The sequence below is a fragment of the Mastomys coucha genome, unplaced genomic scaffold (assembly GCF_008632895.1).
Source record: "Mastomys coucha isolate ucsf_1 unplaced genomic scaffold, UCSF_Mcou_1 pScaffold18, whole genome shotgun sequence".
In the NCBI taxonomy this organism is placed as follows: Eukaryota; Metazoa; Chordata; class Mammalia; order Rodentia; family Muridae; genus Mastomys; species Mastomys coucha.
In genome coordinates, this window is record NW_022196900.1 from 37,551,617 (window position 1) to 37,570,704 (window position 19,088).

At 37.1% G+C, this 19,088-nt stretch overlaps 2 protein-coding genes across 42 annotated transcripts in view; one reads left to right on the forward strand and one right to left on the reverse strand.

The window, feature by feature from the left end:
• Ptprd (protein tyrosine phosphatase receptor type D) overlaps positions 1 to 19,088 on the reverse strand; it is a 2,240,535-nt gene that overhangs the window by 1,421,005 nt on the left and 800,442 nt on the right. The window lies entirely within an intron of this gene.
• LOC116095273 lies at positions 3,276 to 18,396 on the forward strand. The gene is made up of 3 exons (XM_031376745.1): positions 3,276 to 3,476; positions 15,734 to 15,830; positions 17,999 to 18,396. Exons 1-3 carry the CDS (start codon positions 3,276 to 3,278, stop codon positions 18,394 to 18,396), a joined length of 696 nt encoding a protein of 231 aa, XP_031232605.1.

A 19,088-nucleotide genomic window follows, 5' to 3' on the forward strand; every position in this document is an offset into this window, starting at 1 on the left:
TTGGAACTTTTATGGCCCCTTGTTCAATAGAAACTATTATCTTGAAGCGATTACATTTTTCCTCTAGCAATATCCACCTTTTTTTCTAGGTTGCTTTTGTTTGAAGTTAATGGGACTGTACCATTGTTTCATTGATTGTTGGCAACACAAGAGCAAATAATTTTAAGGAACAAAGAAATGCACGGGCTGTAAAGTCACAAGTACAAATTCTCAGCTTTCTCAGGGAAAATCAGGAGCATCTTCCTAGGAAAAATGTCCATCCCAAACAGGAAAAACCATGGGTACTACAATAGAAGAACATGCTAAACACCAAACCTCAGATTTATGGTGGAAATAATTATGAACATTTGACAAACATGTAAAACTAAGCTTGACAGCAATGTCAAAGATTCACAAATAGGCAAAAATAGTGTGAAGGACACTGTAGATGAGTTGCACTCTTCTGTAACATCCCAATTTGCTTCTTACTTACATTTCCAGCTAGTTCTTTTTATTATGGATTTTAAAAATATCCATCCAATGTGGATGACCCTCTTTGTATTTGTGATAACACATTTTTACCCTGTTTTATTCTCTGCTTATAACTAAAACAACGAGGAGTACTAAATCTTTATAGAAACCAGAGTTTCTGTAGGATCTTGAGCTTCAAGCATATGCATCCAGGTGATGGCAAGAAACATTGACCTAGAGAAGCTTTAGTTTCTTCAACTGCTCTGCCAAATTCTGAGAATGTTTGACTTATATGAACAACATCACCACACTTATTGCAGATGTTTATCCTCTATGTCTTCAAATTGCTCACTATATGAAGCTCAGGTTGAGCGTTCTTCAGTGTGGTCGCTGCTGATATAAACGGAAATACGAAATGTCACTGTGGCCAGTAATAAGAGGCAGGGCAGAGTCCTGAGTGTAGAGGCTTGGTGTCTGCTGCAAATAAATAGCCACTTAGAGAAATGAAAGTTTCTCATGTTTTCATTCATATAAAGGAAGAAATGGGAAGAAACAAGGCTTGAGTACAGAGACAGAGTGAAGGATGGGTAGCTCTTACGAAGGTAGAAGTTATATGAATTATGTACGACCAATCTGTATCTATTATAGTTTGAACATTATTCAGGCTTACAAGACGATGGCATCTGCTTCTACTTTCTCTCTCACATCAATATGCAGCAAAAACTTTTATCTTTACCATATTATTCTTCATGTTTACACTTGGATGTCTGTTTGTCTCTTTATAGGAGCATGGCTACACACTCAATCTTTAATCTTCATATCCCAGGTTGATGCCAGTGAAGTCTCCTCATGAACTCAGAATTCTGATGCACCATCACATTTTATTTCATACAGTTCTAATTGCTTCCACAGCATCATAGTGGACCTAAGCTCCCAAATAGAAAATGAGCGAAGTCCAAGCAGGTCTAACAAGGCCAACAAGTGTAAAAGACTAACTCTTCTTTGCAAATCATAAAATTTGTCAGAATAGAAAGGTACCAGGAAAGGTATCACATCTGTTACCTCACCACAGGGAAGAGTAAGGCAGGAATACTGTGAGCCAATGGTCAGCTAGCACCACAAGGTGAATCTGAACTCATCCTGGGTGCATAGAGAACCGGAGGTAATTGGGAGTTCTCAGTTATCCTGTGTATCAGGGTCATCCTGTGAAACATTCTCTTTCTCTCTTTAGACACACACACACACACACACACACACACACACACACACACACACTCACACATACCTTCATTTTGACTGTCATGAGAAACAATCAGGTTTTCAACGTTAACAATTGTGAAGATAAACTGATTTTTGGTTACCTAATCTATGACAGAACATCAAGCCTGCATAGCATTTTTGTTATGACAAAGATCTCTGTTCTATACTGTGTAATGACCACATCTCCATCTACCTGGTTTGTTCCATTACTACCAAAGTAACTGATAGTCTGTTCCACTCACTTCTTTCTGAAAGATGCTTAGTTCTGCTTGAACTTAAAAAAAAAACAACAAAAAAAACTTAAACATGATTTTCTGCCCATGTTTCTCTAGGCAGTTCTGTCTACTGCATGTCTAACACTGTAGCCTGAGGCTGCTAACGACTTTGGTGGATTTCAGAGTGTATTTTCACTGGGCTGAGTCCCCTTAGCACCTGTTAAGAAACAGTGCCTGTTTCTAGAGTTATATGGAAAATAATGAGGAAGAGAGCGCTCATGAATTTAGTTTCTACATATTTAGTTGAGAATGCACAATGGAGGAAGGGCTAAGCATTATTTTACCTCTCTATGGAGAAAGCTCTTAAAAATTCAGTGTTTCTTTTTATCTATACAGAAAGTATGAACACAGGTATCTAGAAGAACTAGATCCATGGAGAGAAAAAAATCACTGAAGCTCTTGATGCTCACAGCTAGTCCTGTGCATGGGGTCTTGTTCAAAGTGATTCAAAAATACCTAAATAAGGTACAAACATTTTTCAGTGAGGTGACAATCATGGTAACAGTTATAGCAGATGAGGAAACATTGAAATTGTTGCAAAAGATGATGCTTTATAGTTCTAGGATCAACCTACTGTTCTCTTGAGTGACTCCTTAGGAGAAAATGTTTTAGTTCCTGCTTTCAAAATAGCTAAACATCAACAGTTTTGTTCATGTGAGCTTCAGTTTGTTTGTTTTTTTGTTTTGTTTTGTTTTTCATTTTAGATTTTGTAAAACAAACAACCCAAAAAGTCTTCAGACCAATCCTGAGGTAAGAAAAAAAAATGCCCATTGTTTGCAGTGCTCTCTGCCCCACCATGGGTCCACATGGGATTTAAGAGGTTTGAGGTAGTAAGATGTTGAGTAAAAGGCAATACAGTTCTACTTCTTAGGTTTCAAATGGCTATTACTGATTGTCTTATAATCAAATGAAAAAGTCGCTTAATAAGCCAGGTGTTATGATAATTGCACTCAACCAAATAGTGTGGCTTTTTTCTCATTTCTCTATTATCTGACTTCACTGAGTAAAGCTATGTAACAGACACCACTTGTTATAAAATTGAATTTCACACTGTTCTTACCACTGCCCTTTTACAGCAAGGGCCCTAAATAAAACAGAGAGTGATTGGACAGTATATTCACAGTCACACAAACAACACGTGACAACATGAAGATTTAAACCCAGAGCCTCTGCTTTCAATCAGGATGTAATGAAGTTTCCTCATGTACTCTAATGAAAAAGAGGAAGGGAGGCAACACTGTATGATATCTGTCACTGATGAAATACAGAGATGGGGGGGTCCTCCTCAAGATGGTTGCAATAAAGTTTTCAGAGAACAATAGCTATTTCTCTCACCACTGTGAATTCTTGGCCAGAGGCAACTTGTGGCAGGAGCGTTTTATGCTGGCTAACAGTTTGAGAGTACAATTCATCAAGGCACAGAAGGCTCAACGCCAAGAAGAGTTCAAAGCTTGGTTACAGAAGCTGGAGGCTGCTTGCTCACATTCAGAGGTATGAACTTGGAGACAAAGGCAAGGTGGGAGGTGGGACTAACCAAAAACTTGAAGGCTTGCACCTGAGTGAGCCACTCCTCCAGCTATATCCTGTATTCTAAAGGTTACACAATTGCTCATAACAGTATAGTCATCAAGATACCAAGTACGCAAGCATATGAGCCTGTGAGGGACATATCCCATACCCACTGTAACACTTAGGATTCCTTTGAAGAGAGTCAAAGTTTCCTTTATTAGAGCTCAATGTGCTGAACTAGACTATGGTTCCCATTGGTTACCTAAACAGGAAAAACAGGAAGTAGCAATTCCCTAATAATGAAATATCTAACTTTCTCAAACAGTTGGACAAATCATCCAATGCCTTCAGCTTCTTTTCTATGTCAAACACAGGGGTTTTCTATTCCATTTCCCCATTACCCTTGTTGAGTAAATTATTCTACTAAATGTTTAAGGAGACATGTAAAATAAGGTGGTATCTGTTCTTGTCTCTGCTGGTGACAAAGTGGTTTACAGAACAGGTCAGTAATTTACACAGCGTCACACAGCAATGTGAAAAGAGCCAGGTTTTAGAGATTAGTGATGTGGCTTCACTGGGAAACCCATCCAGTGATTTTACTCTGAGTTAAAATGGTGAGAGCTTAGTCTGACATTCATAGGTTAAATCTGTCTTTTTTTTTTTTTTTTGAAGCATCTTCCGCTCTAAAATACAGCACTTGCAATATGTATAATATTTCATTCAGTTATACAAATATTTAATTCTAGATAAGTCCTATAACTGAAGATCTTGAAAATCCTAATCTTTTTATATTATTAAATTCTGTATTTTTAAAAATTGATACACTTGGTATTAGTTTTTTATTCTTCTTCCCCAATATCTTTTCCATCCCCAAGTTCCTTTCCAATCCATCCATCTCCAAACAGCTTCTTTTCTATATTCATTTCATATACATTCTAAAGCCCTCCAATGCCTCTTCTTCACCTAACATGGTTTCTATACTAGTCTAAGAGCTATTTTCACAGTCATCCCCCCACCAAGTCTCATATGTACAGACTTGATAAGCTAGGACCTACATACAAGTGTAAACATGTTATAAAAATGGTTATGTTAGCAAAAGCAGTCTAAAGATTCAATGCAATCTCCACAATGTTTCAATGGCATGTTTCACAAACTAGACAAAATAATCCAAAAATTAACATGGAAACATAGGATATAACAGGGAGTCAAAACAATCCATTACAAAAAGAAGACAATCATTTTGAGTAACAGAATAAAAAGGATTGTGACTATCACGGAAATATCAATTGACAACTGACCCCATATAAATATCAACATTAGAAGAAAAGAGAAAGCAAATAAATTACAGTGGATAAAAATTAATCTGCATTTCCTATCTAGATGTCATGATTTGGATATGGTTTGTTCTCTATAGGTTCATATATTGGAACCTTAGTTTTCAGTGAAATGGAAAGACCTTTAGGAGGCAGGGACATCTAGATACATCAGTAAGTCATTAAGGGTGCTGTCCTTGGAAGGAATGAACACAAGTCTATAGGATAATTATAACAGTTTGACCTCTGGATCACTTTCTGTCTGATAACAAAGGCACTCACTGTTGAACTACGCCTTTGTTACTAGACATCTTCATCAGAGTTGAACTAATGCCAGCAGCACACCCTGAATGCCCAGAGTTCCGAACTGAGTAAGCTTCTGTCTCCCCTGCGAATTCCATATTATCAATGAGAAATAAGTTAACAGGATTTGTGTGTTTCTCAATTACTCAGCAGTTAATAAATAGCTCTCCATTATATTGTAAACTGTATCACAGTGGAATTAATCATATAGTCTTTCTATGATATCACCTAAACCTTAATTCAAAAGCATTGACATGCTATCCATATAAGAAATCAATAAAAATACATTTTCTTGAACTATATTTCTATGACCATCAAGCTGAGTAAAAGTCAATTAAAGAAATTTTATAGAAAAAAAACTGTAAATATTCAAACAAAAAGTAGATCGATAAAATATTTTTAACTTGGAAAAGCATTTGAAGTTATAAAAACAACCTGAAGAAAAGAAATTAATATAAAATTTGGACCCTTTAAAAGTAACAAAATTTATCACATTTGAACTTCATTGAGCAATTGTTTTAAGAAAGTCTGAACTTTGTGCTTCTCATTTCTCTGTGGTATAAGATAGAACCACCTCAAATGCCACACAAAGATCTAAATATTAACATTTTTAAGAAAAATCAATTCAGTGTTTCTATCATATTCTCTGTCTTTTGTAGAGGCAGAACAAGGAGTGTACTTCTAGATGGAGAGAGGTGAATAAGGAAAGAAAAATGTCCTTCTGTCCACAAAATTATGGAGAACATGAAATGAGAACTTGGAGGAAATCATCCTATTCAATTTCTTCTTTCTCGTTGACTATCTCTTCCCAAAATGTTTGGGTTGAGTGACATTATGAGAAATGTCTGGATGGAATTCTACTTGGATGAGAAAAAATGTACAAAGAAAAAGCTAAATCCTTGACCTAGGGAGGAAAGATAGGGACTTCCGCTTCAGGTCCTTCCCCATGTTTTCACCAGCAGGGAGAGGCAATTGAGTGCTCTCCTGTACTGGGCTGATATAATTTTATCACAATTCATAAAAACAAAGTTTAGTATGTCTCATTTCCTTAGTAACTTTTGGAAGATTTTTATCCCAGCAGCAGAGTATCTTGCTGTTGTTATTTTTCACAATTCATGACGTATTTCTGATTTCACATTTACTATGTACACTCTGGGTCTACTAGATGTTCTCTCTTATTAAAATATACAATGCCAGGCTTTTCTCTGTACAATAGTTTTGTGTAGATTGTGATGAGGTAGTTCAATGTTTGGTTCTCTGTGGTGGTTAATGCTAATCAACTCGACAGCATCTAGCATCATCTGGGAGATGGGCCTCTAGCTCTGTCTGCAGAGGATTATATTCATTATGTTAGTGGAGTTGGGACAAACTTCTCTTTCTAAGTGGACCCATTGCCAGACTGGGATCCTGAACTGCATATTCAGAGAAAAGGAGCTAAGCAGCATGTGTGTATCGATTCCACTATGTTTCCTGATATTGGCTAATGTCACTGGGCACTTAAAGCTCTGACTGCATTAACTTACCCAATAGATTTCTCTTCACCTTGTACTATGAGCTAAAATAAACTCTGTTGTCCCTTAAGTTGTTTTTGTCTCTATATTTTATCATAGAAATAAGAAGAGAGACTAGCATGCTTTCTCACCCAGGTTTTATTCTGCTGTGCTGCATTCAAAGAGAGGAACTGCAAAAAGGCAAATATTTTTAATGAATTATATGTCAGCCCAACTGAGTTCCCCCCACTTAGTCATTGGATAAATTGTACTTAGACTTGTGGATCAAAGATCAAAAGAATATTTTTAACCACAGTATACTATGGTTTAGTAATGAATAAATAAAGCAAGAAAATAAAATAAGTAATCCTCTTTGGAAATAAGCATCAATAGATTTTATAAGGTTAAAAAAAGATTTAAGCACAAATGCTTTATTATGAGACATTAGGTTCACTCTAATGGTCTAATACTCTATAGTGTATTCAAAGTGGGTATCAGAATGAGAATGAGAACAGGAATGGAAAGAAAGGAAGATGAATTGAGCAAGAAGACAAAGACTTCTAAATAGAGACTGTGATCTTAAAGAGTAAATTAGCATACAGGAATGGAAACAGCAAACACATCCAGGCCAAATATGTTTTTAGTTGATTTAGAAAAGAAGCCCAAGGGAATTGTTACCAGACTATAAAATTGTCTGTTCTTAATTGAAGAAAAGGTGACTTAAACATTATACACATGGTAGAAGGACCAGGGCAGGTGCAGGTGGGTCAGAGCAGGAGTAACCAGCACCTTGTTAAAAATACCTCAGGACTCAGAGCAGAGATAGCATCCAGATTCTGGGCAAAACTGGGTGAGGAAGCAAGAATAACAGCAAATATTTGTTGACATTTCATAAGCTGAGTACCATAAATTGCCATTTTCTCAGTTGCGGTAAGTTATAGTTAGCTGAAGTCAGCCCCGGGAAACTCTGAAATGTTGAATGAGAAGAAGAGAGGAAAGGACTGAAGAGAACATGAGGAGCAGCAACTGAACAGGATCTAACAGCTGGCCACAGGAAGACGCTAAGACTCAGTCACGCGTCTTGTAAGTACCTGCAGCTTTGGGAAGAACATCAGCATCAGAATGTGAAGACAGACAAGATGTCATAATTTTTTTTTTTTGACAGATAGAACACACATTTATCTTCTAACTGTCAGAAGAAACATTCTGCCAAAACAAATGTCTGAAGCACAGAGCAAGAAGGGAGAAAAAGGGAAACATAGCAGTCAGAACCTGTAAACGGCGTTGTTTCTCTGTGGCTGCTCGAGAGGTCTAATAGGTTAAACTGTGAAACATTCAGTTTTAGGCCTCCTAGCAGTGCACAGGGGAGTAAGAGAGTGAAAAGAACACTGGGGTCATCTCTATTGCTCAGAGAAACAGGAAATAAAGACATTTCTGATGGCCCTGAAGGAGTATCAGAAGAGAGGAAGAGAATATGCTGAGATTTCACAGTCCACCGGGGACCTCACATACAAAACGTTCAACAGCTGCCGTCCAGATTCATGATTGTCTAAACAAGTAAATATAGATTTTAAGAAGGAAATGTATAAGAATATAGGCTGTCTATTCTCATCCATCTTAGATTTAGAATTAGTGAATGCAGCCAGTACAAAATAGATCTTTTCTTTTTTCTTCTTTTCTTTCCTTTTTTCTTTTCTTTTGGTTTTTTTTTTCTTTTGTTTATTCAAGACAGGGTTTGTATAGCCCTGGCTGTCCTGCAATTCACTCTGTAGACCAGGCTGGCCTTGAACTCAGAAATCTGCCTGCCTCTGCCTCCAATGTGCTGGGATTAAAGGCATGTGCCACCACTGTTTGGCTACAACACAGATCTTAATGTACCTATATATCGGTTCATGCATGAGCTATGCCATGAGATAAGATGCTTATTCATCACAGTTCTGGGACTAGAAGTTTAAAGATGCTGAACATGACACATGAAATGAAAACACATACCTGATTAAACCTATGACAGTTTCTTATTATGTCACATCTTTCTAAAGTTAGCAAAATGATTCAAAATGATCTATGAGAAGGAGGAAGATGTACATGTTCCTCTAAGACTCAGTAGAAAAAAAAAGAGTTGTGCTTGATTGTTTTAAAGGACTGTTGTGTGGATTTACAACTAAAGTTCAGAGACTCTCATGCACTGCCTGGCATCTCAGCAAGGCAGACTGCCATGGAATATTTCCTTTCTAGTACTCATTGCTAGTTATAAACTTCACTGATGGAACAGATAGACTACTGTGTTTTCTAAACTTGGGTTTGTGAAGGCAGTGTGATAATAAACATGTGCACACTATCAACATTATGCTTTAAAAAAATGGGGCATGGCCTGGCAGTCGAGCTGCACTCCTTCATTCCCTGGACTTGCAAGACAAAGGCTGGCAGATCTTTGTGAGTTGGTAGCCAGCCTGGTCTACAGAGCAAATTCCAGCCAGGGTCTCCCATAAACATCCTAATTACACTTGAATATGCCTGCCACATACACATAATTTAAAATAATATTAAAATAATAAATAAAAGAGAGATAGCTGTCCACTTAGAGGGTATAGGAGGGACTCATAACACCCCAAACCTAGCTGAAATTCTCAGACAATAAATTGTGTTATAATTTTAAAAGGCAAGAACTGTACACACTAAAATAGCATTGTAAATGTGTATAACTATTCACACTTGCATTATCATAACTACTAAAAATTAACTTTAAAAGGACAAAACTCCATAAAGTTTAGCAGTGAATTGTACTGTGTTCCATCAGTGAACTATAGCAATAAGTATTACTAAAGATGCTTAGAACTAAGACAATCAAAATCAAGAGCAGCAACAAGCTCAAGAGCGAGAGGAAAAGGTACAAACATTTCAAATGGGGTTCACTGTATTTCATGAATATATGGTTAATGAGGTAGGTGTGTGTGTGTGTGTGTGTGTGTGTGTGTGTGTGTGTGTGTCCGTGTGTAAATAAGGAAACTACAAAGGAAATCAGGGTGGTGTTTACCTCAGTAGCATTGACACATTCTATAAGACTTTTCACTGAGAGACAACTCCTAACTCATGCTCTGTTCATTAACGAGTGTGTAGATTCTTGGCTTAGCAGCTAAACAAAAATGCATTAATCTTGGGATACAGAACCCTTGGAAATTAATTTAGAAATTTTTACATTAGGATTGAGTGAACTTTTATATGGGAAGTTGAATTAATATGAGCATTTTAATAGAATTTTGCCATCCATACTTGAGAGTTTTGATATGAAAGTCATATTTATGCATAATATTTTAAATTATATTTGACAACACGGACAACATAACTTTAAACAGGAGAAATCCTCACAGTGCTGAGTCCTAATAGACTAAGAAAATTCTAGTCTAAAGATAGAGAGCAGAATCATCCTTCTGCTCCCTCTGTATGTATGTATGTACGTATGTATGTATGTACGTACGTACGTATGTATGTATGTATGTATGTATGTATTTATTTACTTATTTACTTACTTACCACTTACTTACTTACTTACTTACTTACTTACTTACTTACTTACTTTCTTACTTATTTTCCATTAAAGCAATATACTTGGCCTTTCTCCTGCTCCTCCAAGCCAAAAACTGGCAAAACCACTGAGTTCATTCAGCTCCACTCTCTGGCTCCTGCATCTCAGTGCCTCCCAGTCCTCCTTCTCTCTGTCAGTACCATTGATGCCATTTGAGATATAAAGCGACAAACTCAATTCTACTAGACAGAAATTGGCTGTCCAGCTGCATTGATGAGTAGGCTGGACACTTTGCTTACCTCACTGATGGTGCATTAAGTCATGGTTCCCACACCCCTGAATCTGTACTTTTCAATAATCTTTATAATAAAACAGCCTATTTGACCTCCATTTGTCTGCCTCCTGGCTCTTAATTCTGAATTGATTCCAAACTCAGGAAGGGAAGAACATGGTATTATTTATTGATCCCTTAAACTCTGAGAGCAGTGACTATAATATAATCCAACACTGGATGTCATCATCAGATGTTATTATCAGATCAATCATTGTTTAATAGTCTTGATTCCTCTATGAATCCATAACAGAGCAATAGCCTGCATAGAATGTAGAGTATACACGTCCCAGGGGCGGTAGAGAAGGTCTGGCTTTTTAATAAATCATTTGTTTTCTAAATTGTTTTAAGCAATGGAGGCTTCAAGAAGGAACATGCATCAAGAGTCTGGCACTCATCTGAAAACTTTATAACACAACATGTAGAAGTGTAGCTTCCTGAACAGCTCTGGGTGCCTCAACTCCTCTTTGTCCACGAGGGGATCAAGAAGATGTAAAAAAATGTTGCATTAAATTGACATTAGGAAGACTTAAGAGAACTTCAAAAATGAAGCAAATATGTCTCACTGACAAGATAAAAAAATAAATCGTACTCATATGGTAACTCATGTATGTGAAACTACTTACATAAAATTTCATAGTAAATATCTCTGCGAATTTAGAAATGAGAATTTTAATTGGCAAAAATGGAGTCTTGTATGATTAAAGTAAACTGATTTTGCAACAGCAACCTTGTTTACCAACGGCTATTAATACAAACTACAAAGTTTTACTAACATGTCATATCCTTTATGCCTTTCCCCCAGGCATACCCTAATGAAGCAGAAGTGATGAGCATTGAGAACTGCAATTTTATTCCTCCAATTATATACTCTGGTACCTATCATTGGAATGCTCCAAAGAAAACTGTGGATGACAATCACAGTGTAAAAGAAAATGGCATTTTTTTTTTTTGCTTTACTTCATCAGCAGCAAATTAAAGTATAGCTGCAAATAATGAGACTAAGCTTCTATTCTATAGATTCATTAAAAGGAACCTAATAGACTCCTGCAGGTCAGACATGCGCAAATCAGAATCCTACCAAAACTCTGCTTAGGAAACCTAGATCACAACTCTCCTTTCTGTGTCCTTTCTCAAAGATTCTACTGTAGTCACTGTTGTCAGTCATAGTAAGGGGTTATAAAAACAAAGCACAAACAAAATAGATTCTCAATAAATTGTGCTCAGAGGCCTCAAGATTTTCCAAAGCGAGTTTATCAAATACAGTGTTATTTAGCAATGTATCAGGATCCTTGAGTTTGGAACATTTTTGAACACCCAGTAGAAATCTTGAGATGAGGAAAACCATTAGGAAACAAAGATAACTTGTTGGCAGCTACTGTGAACACTTTAGGACTCAGGAATCTTGGTAGTGTCCCAGGCGTCCCATTTCTTAAAGACAAGTCTCATTAGTTCCTTCTAAACCCCAGGTTCTGCTTTACCCCACATTGATGCAGGATATTAAATAGAAGTTCTCAGGGCAGAGCATGTATGATGAGCAGGTAGTCATCTTCACAAGCAGCCACTGTGAAGGGAGGTTAAGAACTGTGGTAATAGCTTGGAGAAAGGGCACTTGGAATCACAGTACTCCCTAAATGTGAGGTTCTTGTTCAGCTAACACTTTGCTTCAGCGTTTTCCTTTCTGTCCCTCTCTCAACACAGTAGATTGAATAAAAATATAAAACATGTACACTTTTAATGACACAGTAAAATAACGAAGACATTGTTCCACAGAGCTGTTGGTGAATTTACATCAAGTAGTAGAAAAACATTAAACTAAAAAAATAACAACAAAAAAATTCTCTTTACAGAGATACTCCATCATTGGAATGTGTGTGTGTGTGTGTGTGTGTGTGTGTGTGTGTGTGTGTGTGTGTGTGCTTGCATGCATGTATCTATTTGTATGTGTGTGTGTGTGTCTGTGTGCAATAACAATTACATGGATTTATCAATTTATGTTGTTTCTAAGGTGATTTGAGGTTCAGGTTAGTTTCCCTTATTAGTAACTCTGAATTCATGACAGATTTTATATGCTTTTAAAAAATGTTTATATTTTTAAATGTGCTTATATTGTGTTAGATGTCATTATAAAACGTTTGAACAAAGTTTGTTTTGTTTGTCCTTATTCCCAACTAGCACTTCTGTTCTCTGCTTCTTTCCTAGTTAACACACACAGTCCTATTTAATATCCCATGTGTCCTTTGTCCTATCCATCGTTTTTTTGCATATTACCATCTCTTTACTTGTTTTCTAGAATTTTACATTTCATCTACACCTCTACCCATTCACACACACACACATACACACACACACACACACACACACACATATATATATATATATGGTTCTTTCAATGAATTTGGGTATGTGCCTTGAGCCTCAGATGTCAGTCAGCATGGCTGAATATGATACATCATTAAATTTACTTAATAAATTTTGTTCAATGTTGCCAGTCTTAGTAGTCTGATATCACATGTTTTTGGTTTTTCTCTTTGTCTTTTTGTCTGTTTGTTTTGTAGTGTCCACATAATTCACTAAATAACAAATTGAGTCATTTACTTTGTAGATATGAAACCATGATGCTCCATGTATCATAATCGGGTTTTTGACTTTAGGTGAATTAATTCACCCAGAAATATTAGTTTTCTCATGGGTCATATGTGCATAATAATGATATGCTCTAGAATAGATTGCACCATTCACATACAGGTGTATTCTAAATCCTAACTTATTTGTAAATATCAACTTCCACCAAGGTGATGACCTGAAGGGACGAAGATCACACTGAATAGGAAAAGGCACACTGAAGTAACGCGTGAGTCATACTGAAGAAAGGTGGGGCCACACGCAAGAAGAATGAAGTCACATTAAAGAATGTGCTATCACACTTAAGGTAGGTGTGTTCATACCAATTGGGCTTAGTCCACTATAAATGCTATTTTTTTCTCAAAGAAATGAATAGCATATGAATAACAGAAAACCACAGGGAAGTTTAGAGAGACTATGGAATGAAGCATCTATAAGTGAGAGTCCCATAGATTGCCAGTTAGCCAGGACGAGTTGTAAGAGAGTCTTGAGATTCATGCCTTCGGAGGCCTCAGACAGGGCATACTGCTCTTCTGTTCACGCTGTTCTCAAGTGTCCCCACATCACTATATCTCTATACATTGCTGTTCTACAAGCCTTTCAGTGAGGGGCAGTGGAACAGCAGCCCTGAGAAACTATACCTACTGCGCAATGTTTACGTCATGTTATTTGTAAAGTGCCTGACATGGAATCAGCCCTTAATAAATGTCAATATTAGTGAGAGTAGTAGAATGTTTTTAAACACAACCTGTTGGCTGTGCTTCAGATATAATTTCACTTGCTTTTTTCTTATTTTGAGCTTAGGAAATTCATATATTGAGTATCCAGGTGGTAAGGCAGGAGAAACAGGACAAATTATAAAGTAGATAAATTCACACAAGTCAGGGTCTACTAATTGTTTGAATCCCTTGCAAATGGTTTGGCAGAGGACGAGGTTGGAATACTCAGCTAAATTGAAATTTGAGGATTATCTATGAATTTAAAGCATCTATGCCATTTTGGCCCCTATTAGCACGAATAATTGAGAAGAAAATCTTGCCAGTTATGCTCTCTGTAAGGCTTAATGCAGGCTTCAATATTTAAGTAACTCATTAGCAATCGTTAATGGTACCATGGACCAAAATTAACAGACATAAGAGATAGCTTTGACCTTTGTTTAAGGGATGAGCAAATTGGGGCCTACAGAGGTTACAATGGACTCAAGGTTATACAGTTTACACTAGAAAAGCTGACACTAAATTCCTTTTCTCCTAATTTTCTGCAAGTACCAAGTAATGCTTTTCAGGATTCAGTGTTCCTTTTAGAATGCATTGAAGCCTTCACAGTCACATCTATAAAATCCTAGAGCAAAGCTTGTAGAAATCTGGGTCTGAGAGAAACTTGTACTGTTGCTAAACATTTGCAAGAAAGACATCTCGAGAGCTTGCATTTGGGGAAGGGGACAGAAGTTGAACAAAGGGCAGTTATTTTTTTGCACTCAAATTATTAGCTGCATAAGACATTTGGAAAAAATCCTTTTACACTGTTTATAAGATCCATTAAGTGTGACCTGGCAGAACCTTTTCGGAACAAGTGATCAAAGCCTTAGATGAGCTTAGATGAGGGCCCCTCAGACTGAATTCATTTGCATTATATTTAGAGTCATGGGGCACTCTGGCCAACAAGGTCACTGAGGTGGTTGAACTCTGGTATCCCACATGACTTTTTGCAAACAGAGATTGTCCTCATGGCCCACTTAACAGCTAACCCCACTTACATCAAAGCAAGCATCCTCCTTCACCTCTGGGTGCTCACCACTCAGTAAGCCTTGTGGGAAGAAATATTAGACATTTAATACAACAAACTTTGTTTCATTCCATTTGCTTCTTTCACTTTAGTTGGTTTTGGAAAGGACATTTCCATGTAGCCTGCCTTAAGGACATCCCCAGTGTAATTGAGGGCCCAACTTCAAATTTATCCGGAAAGAATCATTTGGGTTCATTTTGTGGCTCCATAGCCTGGAACCAGAACTTTTTAAAAGGCACTCAATAACACCAGTGCAGGGACCCCTCTGGACAACATATCAATTTGTATTATGAAGTGAATTATGGCTGGACCTATTAGACCTGGTATAGTTAAATGTCTGTCAGTGTTTCCATTACATTTTGAGGGTTTCCTACTCAGTTGCAAAAATACCCTTTAGGCTGAACCTTACCAGGCCAATTTAGGAGATGACTCCTTTCCTTTATGCACTTTTAGTATTTTAAAATTTTAGCTGCTTTTTTATATGCCTGCATGCATTTCGAAATAAAAGTTTAAGTTGTGAATTCAGTGAGCCCTTGGAGTGATGGTAGATTTAATGAAGGGAGCTCATAGGATTTAAGGTCATATGTGTGGAAAGGATCCCCTGACTACTTTGGAGGTAGCTGTTGATTCAAAAATAATGCTCTAATCACGGACATTTGTATCTTTCATTGGACAAGGCCCGAGAATTCCCTTGTGCATGTATCTGTACTTTTGACTCATGTAAATTCTTAGTTACATATACAAAAATATCTTGCCTAAATCACCCATTTTATGAGAAAACTCTTGATTCCTACAAACAGTCCATGAGAGTCATGGAATCTTACCTTTAGCTCACTTTCCATAAAGTTCTGTATTATTCCATAATATAGTTTTTCTGTTTTCTGATTGTTTCTTCTTATACTATAGAAATTGAGGATGACCATGTACAGCTTATTAGCAAAGTGATAGATGTATTACAGAGGTGCAGTAGGTATTTATTACATACATGAATAGATGATTTGAATAGATGATTTACTAAATAATAGCATAAAGATATTTGAGGAACAAGAAAATTCACATTTGAAAAACACAGAATGCACCTAGGTATTATGGCACCTCTTTAATTCTGACACTGTTCAAATAGAATTGATAATTTGTTACAATATTCTAGGAAGACATAAAGGAAGTAGGATATATCTCTCACTATAGTAGAGAAAATTAATAATCAAGGACCTAGGCGATAAGTTCTTTGTGCTGACTGACATACTGACTCTGTGACCCTCTTCAAGCCAGCTCATGTCCCAGGGTTTCAATCTCCCTGCAAATAGTGATAAATAGTAGCAGTTCCTGTGTGCTTCTCAGGGATGTTTGGAGAGAAATCAGATAGAAGGTCAAAAAGATACATTTGCAGAGACAAACCTAAACCATGTTCTATGTAATTAAACATCACAGTGCTATTGCCTGCTCTGCTCTGAATAATTATTTACTATTTACAGGTCTATTTGTGAAAACTATATTAATATCATGAAGATAAATGGAATATTTAATCTGTTTTATTATGGGCACTCATTATTCAATTTATAAATAAAAGTAAAGAAAAGAAGCTTGCGCAATCATTTCTGCAGTTGGCATTAGGAGTGGTCCCTATGCTTAGTACAATGCAGTGAATGCAAATTCCTAGAAACAAACTATATCTACAGAGAGTATCTGTTCAAAAGTGTAGTGAGGTGCAGAAGTTGGAATGTTGCAGATACAGAGGCTAACTAATCTTATTTTGGACTAGTTTTAGCCCCCTTGTCCACTACTATGTCTGAACTAATATCCCACGACTACTAGAAAAAAGCCTCCTAAAATCTGTTAGACTACTAGGTTCCACCAAGCCAGAAACTGAGAATGTCATCAGATAGCCTCTAAAGCCTAGAGAAAAGGCTTGCCCCCATCTTGCCTTAACTTCCTCTCTGTTGTAAACACCAATGCACTGTAAACTTGCCTAGATTTATCATTCTCTTTGTTCTGTAAAACTGTAAAACTCCATGAAACTGCTTCTACATTGGACCATGAAATCTTGGGTAAGCCAAATATGTGTTCCCAGACCATAGTCACTCAAAATGACTCCAGAATAAATTATATCTTACTGTCATTAATGTTAGAATAAGGTTATTTACCCTGACCATCAATGAGCTACCTGTCATGCCCTACCTGAAACTTCAAATACATTTTCAAGAAAAGATTTTAAAATGTAAAATTGGAAGAAACTTATTAAAGGAAATCTGTTTTTCATAATTTCAGATTGATATAACAGGCATCAAGGACTCTGACATATACCGTATTCTCTATCAGCCATCTGCCACTGTATAGCCAGAAAATACCATAATTATTATATGATAGACTCCATTATGGATTTAATGACTAAAAATTTCGTGGGAGATGTCTTAGGGGTTAGGAAATATTTAGTTATAAATTAAAATTTCAGATGTTTTTGTGATAGCAGGCTGTGTCCTGCAAAACTACAGAAGACTGAGGGCCATGAACTAAACCTTACCCCATGTACATAGCATAACATCTCAGGTTTTAGGGTCAAAAAGACACTAATGCAAAATATTCTTTTAAAAAATATTTGTTGGGGCTGGAGAAATGGTTCAGCAGTTAAGAGCACTGACTGCTCTTCCAGGGGTACTGGGTTCAATTCCCAGCAACCACACAGTGGCTCACAGTCACCTGTAATGGGAATCCAATGCCTTTTTCTGGTATGTCTAAGGACAGTGACAGTGTACTCATATACATAAAATAAATAAGTCTAAAAAAAGAAATATTTTTTAAAAATGTTGTTAATACCACACATAGCAGGATGGTCATATTAATGACACTAAATAGAGTTCTCTTTTTTTTTTCTTTTTGTGCTTCCTGGGCAATAAAGGAACAGGTAGAGGCTTCATCCCTTCACTAATACTTGTTGGCTACACAGTGTGCCCCATTGCATATAGCCCAGGCTCACAGACCCTTAGTGGGTACCTGCCACTTCTTTACGGCATATGTGAAGAATGAAAAAGCAGCTGCCTCAATGGACTCCAACGCAAACCTACATCAAATATTGTTTAAGTTTCCTCTCGTTTTAATACCAGTGACAAGCTAACATTTGGTAAAATGTGTGTAAGAATTAAAACTTCCTGGGCGCGGACGAAGAGCTGCATGTTATCTACTAACCCGCGGCCAAGAGATGGTCACCCAGATCAAAGCTCACGTGGCCTCACTGGAAGGCATTGCTCCCGAAGATCAAGTCTTATTTCTGGCAGTCTCGCCCCTGGAGGATGAGGCCACCCTAGGCCAGTGTGGTGTAGAGGCCCTGACCACTCTGGAAGTAGCATGCCGCATGCTGGGGGGTAAAGTTCATGGTTCCCTGGCTCGTGCTGGAAAAGTGAGAGGTCAGACTCCCAAGGTGGCCAAACAGAAAAAGAACACAGGCCGAGCCAAGAGGCAAATGCAGTACAACCGGCGCTTTGTCAATGCTGTGCCCACCTTTGGCAAGAAGAAGGGCCCCAGTGCTAATTCCTAAGTTCCTTTTGCCATCCTGCCACGCTAATAAAGCCACTGTGCCCGGAAAAAAAAAGAATTAAAAATTAATCAGTAGTGTTTTTAAGGTGGAAAAGAAATCTTGGGGAAGTTGGAGTAGATTCAACTGAAAAGCCATGATTACAGTGCTAAGAGAAGGAACTTGCTGAGTGTCACCCCCCCAACCCCCCTCAAAAGCCATTTGCATCTACAGAATGTGGACCTGTTTTGTTCTTTTTTCCTTTTTTTTTTCAAATAATCAGTTTTTATTCTCTTTCTGAAATTATCAAGAAAAATTGAGTAAAAAATATCTAATCATAAATTACAGTTTTACTATTCTCTTTTGTCAGTAAATACAGCCTCTATGTTTTGCTTAAGGGGAATTTAGCATCATGTAGAGACTTCAGCAATTATGAAAAGAATAGAGGAACAAATGAAATCCCCTTGCAGGAAAAAGAACAAGAAAAATCCCTAAGATCCTCACTTAGTATCCCAAGAACTGCTCCCATTTTATTGCAAGGTTTTCAAGAGCTATGTACTTGCTAGTACTCATTCGAGGATGCTATCCCTCTTATAAATTTACATGTACATTTCAATTTACAAACACTTACATAAATAAATGTGAAAATGCATTAATAATTTGGTGTTATATTTTACACTTTATTATTTGCTTCTCCATGTCGATGACACTTTTTA

Excerpts from the sequence above, each read along its gene's own strand:
- LOC116095273 (XM_031376745.1), top strand. The coding sequence starts at position 3,276 with ATGGTTGCAATAAAGTTTTCAGAGAACAATAGCTATTTCTCTCACCAC. Across the intron at positions 3,477-15,733 it reads CTGCTTGCTCACATTCAGAG|TTTTTCTGTTTTCTGATTGT; the intron begins GTATGAACTTGG and ends TCCATAATATAG. Across the intron at positions 15,831-17,998 it reads AGATGTATTACAGAGGTGCA|AATTAAAACTTCCTGGGCGC; the intron begins GTAGGTATTTAT and ends AATGTGTGTAAG.